Here is an 11128-nt window from a genome sequence, read left to right as displayed (position 1 = left end):
TCCTGTGACTCTAGTACTGAACTTGGCCAAGGGACGACGAGCTTATCAGTCCTCCGTATATCCACATACGATCCGTGGATCAGCAGACAAAGCTGTGGACGGGTTCTATGCTGGGGACTTCCACCAGGGCTCCTGCACCCACACCAACGCTGAGAAGAACCCCTGGTGGCTGGTGGATCTGGACTCAGAGTACGCCATCGCAGCTGTCTTGGTGAAAAACCGTGGCGACTGCTGTGGCGACAGGCTGCTGGGAGCCGAGGTCCGTGTGGGGAACACCATTGTGGACCATGGCAAATCCAACGCTCTGTACAGTTCCAGCTGCCAACCATCCCTTGGTCCCTGAACCTGAATGATCTCTGGGGGTTCACAGAACACTTCAGGAACACTGGCGGGGAGGGGCTCCTTCTTAGTCTCCTCTTGTATTTGTGATAACAGGGAAGAAAGTAGGAAAGAGGCAGGTGCTGTGCGCATACCACCAGTGAAAGCACCCTGTTATGTACTGAGTTGAATAGGATCCAAAAGGCAGCAGTCTGATTGGTCCTAGAACAATAGGATTCAGAATGCAGTAGTCTGATTGTCCTAAAACAATAGGGTCCAGAATGCAGCAGTCTGATTGGTCCACAGGAGCCACCCAATCCAGCTCCAGTTGGAAGTGAACCCGCAACCTGATTGGCCTACAGGTGAATCCCGGAATTAGCCAATCACGTGGGGCCCATTGTGAAAATAATGTATATAAAGCAGACATTCTGGGGGAACTTCCATTCCTCCTCACCACTATGAGCTCAGTAAAGAGCATGAAATCCACTCTCAACTCCGAGTATATTTCACCCGCCCCAAAAAAATCATGGGAACTGTAGTTTGCGAAGTGTACTGGGAATTGCAGTTCTGTGAGGGGCAAACTATCATTCCCAGAATTCTTGTGAGAGGTGGTAGGAGCTTTAAAAGGTAAAGGGACCCCTGGCAGTTAAGTTCAGTCGCGAATGACTCTGGAGTTGAGGCACTCATCTTGTTTTACCTGCCGAGGTCCCTGGGCTGGATAAGGCCCAAGGGACTCATTTATCCAGCCTGCGGCGACCCCCGCTGCCACCGCCCACTCTTACTGGTGCTGCGCTGCCACAGCTGCCCACCTCTGGGTCGGAGGGAGCACTGGAAATAGCTTGTGTGCATGCGCAAGCGTTGTTTGTGCATATACAAGTGTTATTTCCGGTGCACATCTGGGTCGGAGGAGGTGCATGCACATGCACACAAGCTATTTCTGGTGCTCCTCTGACCTGGAAGTGCGCCGGAAATAGCGGCCCGCCATGCAATCAGCACTGGAGACACCGGCCCGAGGTGCGGTAAGTTTGCTGACCTCTGGCCTAGCTGCACCACTGGGTTTGGGGCTTTAAAGATAATCTCCAGCCCCTTCAGTTGGGCCTACAAATTGGCTGCCCTTGTAGCTGTTGCAGAGCTGGTGTCATATAATCCCAGGGACACTATGACATCCTTGCTGCGGCTCCTCCTGGGCCAGCTCAGTTCCCAAAGACTCTTCCATGCAGAGCCCATTGCAGTGACCCAACCTGGCCGTCATAATCAAGGCATGTGCTATAATGGCTAGGGATGCGGGAGAAATTCGATTCAAGTGGCATTTAAAGGCAAACTTACCCAATCCACACTTTCTGAGGGAATAAGGGACTCCTGACCATTAGGTCCAGTCGTGGCCGACTCTGGGGTTGCAGTGCTCATCTCGCTTTATTGGCCGAGGGAGCCGGCGTACAGCTTCCGGGTCATGTGGCCAGCATGACTAAGGCGCTTCTGGCAAACCAGAGCAGCGCACGGAAACACCGTTTACCTTCCCACCAGAACGGTACCTATTGATCTACTTGCACTTTGACGTGCTTTCGAACTGTTAGGTGGGCAGGAGCAGGGACCGAGCAACGGGAGCTCACCCCGTCGTGGGGATTCAAACTGCCGACCTTCTGATTCGCAAGTCCTAGGCTCTGTGGTTTAACCCACAGTGCCACCCGCGTCCCAGGGTGGCTTAGACCAATTTAAAAACAAAAGGATCTCATTAAGAACATCAAAAATGAAATAGGCTGTGTCTGCACTCTCAGGGAATACACGGACCAAAACTTAGCCCTCTTTTGGAATTTGAACTTTTCCAAATTTAGCAACAAATTTAGTTCTCCCGCTGAGTAATGTGCACATCCTATGGGAAAGTGTGCATAAGAAAGGATAGATAAGTGAAGACAACATACAAAACTGCGTGCTGTTAGGGGAAATTGCTTTGCGAAAATGGGTATCTTGGGATAAATTCACACGGAAATGCTGACAAATTTTTGTGATGACTGGGGAAAAAAAGAGATCACAAACTGATGTGAAAATGTGGAGAACTGCGAATGCTTCCTATACACAAACACACTTGTGTCTAACCCTCCTTTTCTCCCTACAGGTGTGGGATCGTCACAGACGTCACACTGGGCTCCGTCAGTAGCTTCAACTGCAACTGGCTCAGGGGCCGCTATGTTAGCATCCACCTTCCCCGCCACGGGCCTATGACGCTGTGCGAAGTGGATGTCTATGGAGCTGTAGCAGAAGAGATGCGTTAGGGACCACCAGCAGTCTCTGTGTTGGTGTGTTCAGGGTGTGTGGCTGTCAAAGACCAAGGCTGCGTCAATCAACGCCATAGTCCTCCTTGCAGCAAGCCCCCTTTCCTCTACTTCTCCAGCAGCTTCTCAGGGCCCTGAGAACCAACAAGGGCTGTGCCACAAAGCGTAGACCAGGCATAGGCAAACCCAGCCCTCCAGATGTTTTGGGACTACAACTCCCACCATCCCTGACCACTGGGGCTATTAGCTAGGGATGATGGGAGTTGTAGTCCCAAAACATCTGGAGGGCCAAGTTTGCCTATGCCTGGCGTAGACCAAGACACTGCTGAAAACCCATCACGGCAAGAATGAAGTCTTTCCCTGCCATAGTGTTGAGCCCCATACTCTAAGGTTACCAGACGTCCCCATATCCTGGGGACAGTCCCCGAATTTACAAATCAGTCCCCTGACAAAATCCATCTATTTAATAGGAAGTTGTAAAGTGTCCCCGGATTCATTGAAAAACATCTGGTAACCTTACCATACTCTGCAGCGCTGCCGCCAGGTCCCCTATGGCACAATATAATTGGCACCAGGCACCAGGTTGGCAGAAGCTAACTAGAACTTAAAAACCTTGCACTGAAGGTGTGTAAAAATTCAACTTTTGTGCCATATGAGCTGTAACCTGTTTCTGCTCCAGACAGTGTAGATCCACCATTCCCAATGCAGAGCCCACAGAAGATGAAGTACCTGCTGTGGTGCTCACTAATTCCTCCCTCTGCCCACCTGAGATTGAATTTGTTGGCTTTTTACTGAGGGATGATGTCAAGCATGTGTCATGGTGTGTGTATGCCATTCTGAACTTTTCCCCATGGTTCAGTACAGAATTCTCAAGGTTCCATGGTTTATTTCTGTAGATCGTGACATGTGTAAAAGTTGGCATGGCATCATATAAAACACGCCCCTCAGTTAACTTTCTTGACCCTGGTGCAAGTCTTTGCCTTGAATGTGCCCTGGAACTTGAGGTCCAGATCAGTGCAGTAATCAGGTGTTGGCCACGACATTTGATTCACATCTCCTGTGAAAAGAATGGGTTCCACACAGACAGTACTAAGATAACCTTGGAAAGAGAACCAGTTTGGCCATTTCTTACTGGGATTATATCGGTTCAACTACCAATGAACAAAATGTGAAACAGACAGGAATTTAAAAGGAAACAATAGAATAAATAGGTTATAATGTGTGCTGGGCCCGGGGTTAACCCGAGCAACGCGGTCCAGGTCCGGTCCCAAATCCAAGGGAGGAGTCAGTCCGACAGGGCCAAGACAGGACCTGAGGCAGGAAACCAGGCAAGGGCAGGCACAGGGTCTCAGGCAGGTTCCAGCAAGCAGCAATGTTGCTCCCGCAAGCTGGGGCGGGGTCCGACAGACTTTTATCTCTGTCAGGGTAATGGCTGGTCCTGATCCCCCGGCGACTCACCTCCCTGTCTCACCCGAAGGCGAGCACTCCTCCTGCGAGTACTCAGGTCTCTCCTTCTCTCAGACCTCAGTCTCTGCAGCTCGGGAGACGTCGGTGGGTTACTAGACCCAGGGGCCGCCTCAGCCTCCCCTGACCCAACCGGTAGTGGAGCAGCTGTAAGTGATGGCCCAGCTGAAGGCAAGGAGGTCATCCCAGCATCTGGAGCCAGGGCAGGCTCAGGCCCCTGACTTGGCCCAGCTGGTGCTTGTTCCAGGGGAACCTGTGCAGACTGGGACTCTTCAGGATCAGGCCCCAGACTTGGTTCAGATGCCGCCTGAGGCAGAGGATCCAGTGCAGACTGAGACTCCTCCAGTTCTGAGCCCAAGCCCGAGTCCCAGGCCATCACATAATGAATGACTTATCCCAAAGACCCCCTGCCCTCTCCATCATCTAACGTTGGCTCAAAAGAATACTTACATCCTAGGTTAACCATGCCTGGTTAGCTCCCACAGGATTAGAGACCTTCTTGTCACCAACCGACACACCACTTTGCTTCTTTAGGCTTTCCATGGGGATCCTTCTTCCTCTTAGACCAAGGAGCATAGGCACCCTAGGAATAGCTGCCTGCTTCTCTTGCAACTTTGCTGCCTGAAGCAGCACTCGTTTGCTCTTGTCGCTTTCCTTTCATGCAATAAACCCGCCTTTGTCCATTCCTCTCGTGAGTGAACTTATTGGGGTCCAAGGCGAGGCTTCTCCTGAGGCCACCGTTCTCCCTCTTTCCCCATGCCAAGCCAAGGATTTTCCTTTCCCTGAAGCTGTGGTGTCCTCTGGGGCTCAGGCCACATTCTTTGTCACACACGGTCACACACCTTTGGGATACCTAGCTGGCCACAGTGAGAACAAGATGTGGGATGAGATGGTCTATGGCCCTTCCAATGAGCAGCACTTGCATGACATGGATCAACCCAGCCCATCAGAAAGGTGTTGACACCACCAGGATCTAGGGATCAAGATCAGGTTTTGACGTCCTTCATCTGAGTAGGGTCTGAGTGGGCTTGTGTGGTTTCTGAATCTGTCCCAAGAGGAAATAACGGCACCTCCTTGGCAGGAGATGATTTTAGAAGAAGACATCCTCGTTCCATTTATCCCATTTAGAGGTCAGATGGGTGCCAGACTTGAGTACTGATACTAGCAGGTCCCAACCACATCAGCTAAGCTCCAAAATGAACACTTTGTGGTCAGCCTTGTGGAGGGAGGGGTGCTTCCCTTTTGAAATGGCCTCTACAAACCCATGGAAACGTCTCTGCCTCCCTCCCCTGGCATCTTCCCAGAGGGTAGGCAAGTTAGCAGCAGACAGTCTAGGTTTTCCTGAGCCCTGCAGCTTTGACCAGTCATGTAAAACAGGTGAGGGTAGCCCATGGGTCACAAACCCTCAGTGAGTAAAGGACTGCATGCAAAAGCAGGCTCAGCAGGTTGACTGGATGAGGCCAAGAGTGGATCCTATGGTGAAGAAAGAGGTTCCTCCACATGCTGTAGAGGGAAGTGAGGGATGGATGGGGGCTCATCAGCTTGGGATGGTAGCTCTCCTTATTGTTGTTGTTTAGTCGTTTAGTCGTGTCCGCCTCTTCGTGACCCCCTGGACCAGAGCACGCCAGGCCCTCCTGTCTTCCACTGCCTCCCGCAGTTTGGTCAGACTCATGTTAGTAGCTTCGAGGACACTGTCCCACCATCTCATCCTCTGTCGTCCCCTTCTCCTTGTGCCCTCCATCTTTTCCAACATCAGGGTCTTTTCCAGGGAGTCTTCTCTTCTCCTGAGGTGGCCAAAGTCTTGGAGCCTCAGCTTCAGGATCTGTCCTTCCAGTGAGCACTCAGGGCTGATTTCCTTCAGAATGGAGAGGTTGGATCTTCTTGTAGTCCATGGGACACTCAGGTCCTAAACCTCTGTTGCCTTGAGGGATATCTTTAGGAGAAGAAAAGTCTAAGGAGTAACCCTACCCAAATTTGGAGTGGAATCACTAAGGCAATTGGATGACGCCTTGTATACCTCCTTCCGGCGATTCCTGCAGCCAAGCTGGTGCAAAATGTATTTCTCTGCTTTCCTTTGGTCCACGTCAGCGAGACTGAAGGGGGGGGTCTTGCTGCCTGGGCAGCCTGGGACCTCCAGACACATTGCCCAGGCTTGCACCCTGAGGAGGTCAGTTTGGTGCTCCTGATGCAATGGTTTGACTTCACCTCCAGAGACTCACTCCTTTGTCTCTTGAGACTGACAGAGGCCAACAATAACAGCAACCATTCCCACTCTCTTCTGTCAGAATTACCGGTATCTATGACCTATGTCTTTGTCCATGGAGTTTTCTTGGCAGGGATACTGGAGTGGCTTGCCGATTCCTGCTCCAGGTGGATCACGTTTAGTCAAAACTCTCCACTATGACCTGTCTATCTTGGGTGGCCCTGCACGGCAGAGTTCATAGCTTCTCTGAGTTATTCAAGCCCCTTCACCATGGCAAGGGAGACAGCATCTTAAAAGCAGAGACATCACCTTGCCACCAAAGGTCCGTATAGTTAAAGCTATGGTTTCCCCAGTATTGATGTATGGAAGTGAGAGCTGGACCATCAAGAAGGCTGATCGCCGAAGAATGGATGCTTTTGAATTCTGGTGCTGGAGGAGACTCTTGAGAGTCCCCTGGACTGCAAGAAGATCAAACCTCTCCATTCTAAAGGAAATCAGCCCTGAGTGCTCACTGGAAGGACAGATCCTGAAGCTGAGGCTCCAAGACTCTGGCCACCTCATGAGAAGAGAAGACTCCCTGGAAAAGACCCTGATGTTGGGAAAGATGGAGGGCACAAGGAGAAGGGGACAACAGAGGGAGAGATGGCTGGACAGTGTTCTTGAAGCTACAAACATGAGTTTGACCAAAGTGCGGGAGGCAGTGGAAGACAGGAGTGCCTGGTGTGCTCTGGTCCAGGGGGTCACAAAGAGATGGACACAACTAAACGACTAAACAACAACAATGACCTATGTAAGTGGAGTGCCAGAGGGCAGCTAAGGCATAAATGCCTACTGGCCAAGATGGCTCTGTTCTTCCTCCTCTGTCATGGACGATCTTCCTCTCAATGCCAATTTCTTGGGCATCACAAGTAGCGAGAGCTCTGTTGCACTGCCCTGCTCCTTGTGGGCTTCCCACGGGCACCTGGTTGGCCATTGAGAGAACAGGACTCTGGACTCTGGTTGGATCCAGAAGGTTCATCTGAAGTTCTTAAGAGAGCCTCTTGACCTCACACAGGTAAACTGATGTTGAGTCTCAGTCCCTCCCCACCCATGACTGCATCACCAAAGCACATCCACGCTCCCTCCACAAGACTGTTGACTCTGGAGCTTAATGGGCAAGGGACACTGCCAAAATAAACACTCATTTTAGGATTTGCTTGTTCCAAACATGCATTAACTGATAATTTGAAGCCTTTCCTTTGGCACCTGCTAGAGAGGAATGTTATTTCCTCCTGTGGGAGGGAGCCAGCAACCCAGTTGGAGATGGGGGTGGGGTGTAGGTGTAGGCCCCAGAGTTCAAAGAGTTCAGAAACTGGATGTTTTGTTCTTGAGGGCATGTTACAAATCCATGAGGACCTCCAGCTCTTTGGAGAATGACAACTGCATGATAATTCAGCAAGTCCAAATCTGAATTGAACAAGGTTTACATGTTGTTGACATGCCAGGCTGCTCAATGGCTCTTCGAATTCGCCTCCCTGCCTGTCTTTAACCTCAGCCCTCCCACTGTCTTTCTTAGAATTCTTCAGGCTGTCGGGCCCTGAGTTCATGGTGCACATACAGGACCAAAGCCCAGTTTTCCATGGTGTTTGGGTGAGGAAACATGCAAAATTCTGTGGCTGTGGAATGAGGATCTGTGGGGATGGAATTTCCCCCACAGACCAAGAGAATTTTGATGATGATGATTCAAATTTCTATATTGCCCTTCAACTGAGAATCACAAGGTAGTTACAATATAAAAACACAAAAATACACAACATAGTAACAAACCAAGTGTTTCATATATATATAATTTTTATTAAATTTTCTGTTTTACAATTTAAAAATACTCAATGACTTCCATTCTTCTCTTCCCATGATTCTAGATTCAGGTAGGTAGCCATGTTGGTCTGACGCAGTCGAAAAAAATTAAAAAATTGTCCAGTAGCACCTTGGAGACCAACTAAGTTTGTTCTTGGTATAAGCTTTTGTGTGCATGCACACTTCTTCAGAAGCAGAAGTCGCCAGACCCTTATGTATACAGTGGTATCTCGGGTTACATACGCTTCAGGTTACAGACTCCGTTAACCCAGAAATAGTACCTCGGGTTAAGAACTTTGCTTCAGGATGAGAACAGAAATTGTGCTCCAGCGGTGCAGCGGCAGCTGGAGGCCCCATTAGCTAAAGTGGTGCTTCAGGTTAAGAACAGTTTCAGGTTAAGAACAGACCTCCAGAACTAATGAAGTTCTTAACCCGAGGTACCACTGTAGTGGAAAGGTGGGGAGAGGTATTACTCAGAAGGGTAGTGGGATATGGGTGATTGACTCAATGGGTACGGTAAACCTGTTGATGACTGTTAACAACTGCAATCTCTTTCCATGGTTCATTTTACATATCATAAATCCCTGCTGTCAGAGCTGCCCGAGGTCCCAGCTCACAAAGGACCAACGCCAGTCCGTTGTTATATACAAAAGTCTTTATTGAAGTTCAGTTTCGCTTTCACAGCCGCAGCGTGCAGCTCTACGTCTGAAACTCTAGACCGCTGAAGCTCCGTCTGAATCTCCTCCCCCCAGACACCAGTTTAAGACTCTAGCCTTGCTCCACCTCTTCCTCTGCTCTTTCCTCCTCTAAGTCCGCCTGTCAGCTGGGGTCTCACCTTTCCTAGACTCTTCTGACGCTGAGTCCCCTGAGTCTTCCCCCTGCCTCCGGCGGGCTTTAGGACCTGGTTCCCAATCCGGGTTTTCTGCTGTCCCACGCGCCTGTACATTCGAACTTGGCGCGCGCGCCCAGCCGGCAACCTTCCTCCTGACCGTTACACTGCTCCTGTCACTGCTTCCCCCTTCGGGGGGGCTAGGTGGACCTGACCTCCCCTCCGTTCCCCCACTCTCCGATAGAGGCGTGGTCAGCCCTGACTCATCTTCTCTCCCTGCTGGAGGAGACGCTGGCCCTGACACATGGGACTCTTCCCCCCCACTACGCTCTGGTGGGGAAGCTGGTCCTGATCTCCCGCTGCTGCTTTGGGAGTCCCCGCTGGCCCCTTGTTTCTGGTGTGTCCCCCCTGGGACCCCCCTTGCCCTGACCATCGGCACCTCCTTCTGGGAATCTTCTGATTCGCTGGAGAAGCTCATGGAATCTCTCGGGTCACTGTCATACTCCCCTACGCTGCCCTCAGATTCTTCCCCTTCGCTCTCCATTTCCTCTCTCCCCTGTGCCTCTGTCCCTGAGCCCCTGGCACCTGCACATTTTATAAAAAAACCTATACCATTCAGTATTCCATTATTATTGCATCCAACATAACTTATTTACACTGATGAATTTATATTAATGCTGCCAGCTTTTTCAGCTGTACACAATTCTTTTCCATATATTCAATAAGCATTTTCCAATCGTCTTTAAATGTATGTTCTTCAAGAAGAACAAACCAAGTGTTTCACAGGGGTGAGACCCCACCTCCAGAGAGAGAGGACAGCCGTGGGAAAGAGTGGTCTTTGCTGCTGTAAAGCAGCTTTGATCTTTGGAGTAGGAAAATCTACGTTGCAGAAATGCTACAGAGCCTGGGCATCGAAGCAGAAAAGTCAACCTTGCTGTGAGGGACTTTTAATTATATTTAAAAAGGTTTTTGGTCGTTTTAAAATCTGTATGACTCCCAAGAGTCCTGCTTCTGTGTGCGTCACGTTCCTTCAGGGACTTGTCCCCTGCACTGGGTGGTCTTCCTTCTCCCTACGGACCCCCCTCACCCTCAACACTGTTTCAGGACAGTGCGCTCTGCTCTGTTGAGAAATTCCTCATATTGACCAATAGCTTGAAATGTGCAGGCCTCATGTTGTCCTACCTTCTCTTTCAGCAACGCAGCTAGGTCACACTTGCTGCAGGTGAAAAGGGACCCCTGACCATTAGGTCCAGTCGTGGCCGACTCTGGGGTTGCAGTACTCATCTCGCTTTACTGGCCAAGGGAGCCGGCGTACAGCTTCCGGGTCATGTGGCCAGCAGGACTAAGCCGCTTCTGGCAAACCAGAGCAGCACATGGAAATGCTGTTTACCTTCCCACCAGAGCGGTACCTATTTATCTACTTGCACTTTGAGGTGCTTTCGAACTGCTAGGTTGGCAGGAGCAGGGACCGAGCAACGGGAGCTCACCCCGTCACGGGGATTCAAACCGCCAACCTTCTGATTGGCAAGTCCTAGGCTCTGTGGTTTAACCCACAGCACCACTCACTGACTTGTGCGCATTTCCAGGTAGGAAGACAAGCATGGCACAGGTGTTGCAGAGCACTGCAGTAGCTCCCTCGCCAGCCATGTCTCTTGGCCCTATGCACACTGTGAGACAGCACTTGGCCAGTCCAGGGATGTGGATGGAGTCTCTCAGAGCAACCATAGAGCCATTTACAGTATAAGGTAGTGATGGATCCAAGGCTGGTGTTTGTGATGCTGACACAGCTGCCCAGAGAACATGGAGGTGAGCCATGGAGTGGTAGAAGTTCAAAACAACTCATTCTCCTTCCACTAGGCCGACCAAAAAGTGTTCATTTTGGAGCTTAGCTGATGTGGTTGGGACCTGCTAGTATCAATACTCAAGTCTGGCACCCATCTGACCTCTAAATGGGATAAATGGAATGAGGATGTCTTCTTCTAAAATCATCTCCTGCCAAGGAGATGCCGTTATTTCCTCTTGGGAGAGAGTCAGAAACCACACAAGCCTTCTCAGACCCAGCTGAGATGAAGGATGTCAAAATTTGATCTTGATCCCCAGATCCTGGTGTCACCATCTTTTTGATTGGCCAGGTTGATTCACGTCAGGCAAGCGCTGTCCATTGGGAAGGGGATAAAACCTGGAGATGCAGGACTCCTCTGGAAGCAG

General features: G+C 50.5%; 1 protein-coding gene across 1 annotated transcript in view; it reads left to right on the top strand.

Moving 5' to 3' along the window:
* LOC308480911 (fucolectin-like) overlaps nt 1-4735 on the top strand; it is a 7678-nt gene extending 2943 nt beyond the window's left edge. Inside the window, exons 3-4 of the mRNA XM_081012892.1 lie at nt 15-306; nt 2432-4735. Of these exons, the coding sequence (XP_080869018.1) occupies nt 15-306; nt 2432-2588 (449 nt within the window). The 3' untranslated portion in view covers nt 2589-4735. The remainder of the gene's footprint in view (nt 1-14; nt 307-2431) is intronic.
* The last annotated feature ends 6393 nt before the right edge of the window (nt 4736-11128 follow it).

Source organism: Podarcis pityusensis (genome assembly GCF_964106645.2).
Source record: "Podarcis pityusensis genome assembly, chromosome: 7".
Taxonomy (NCBI): Eukaryota; Metazoa; Chordata; class Lepidosauria; order Squamata; family Lacertidae; genus Podarcis; species Podarcis pityusensis.
The sequence above is the reverse complement of the archived record's forward strand: the minus strand, read 5'-3'. Positions and strand labels throughout refer to the sequence as shown.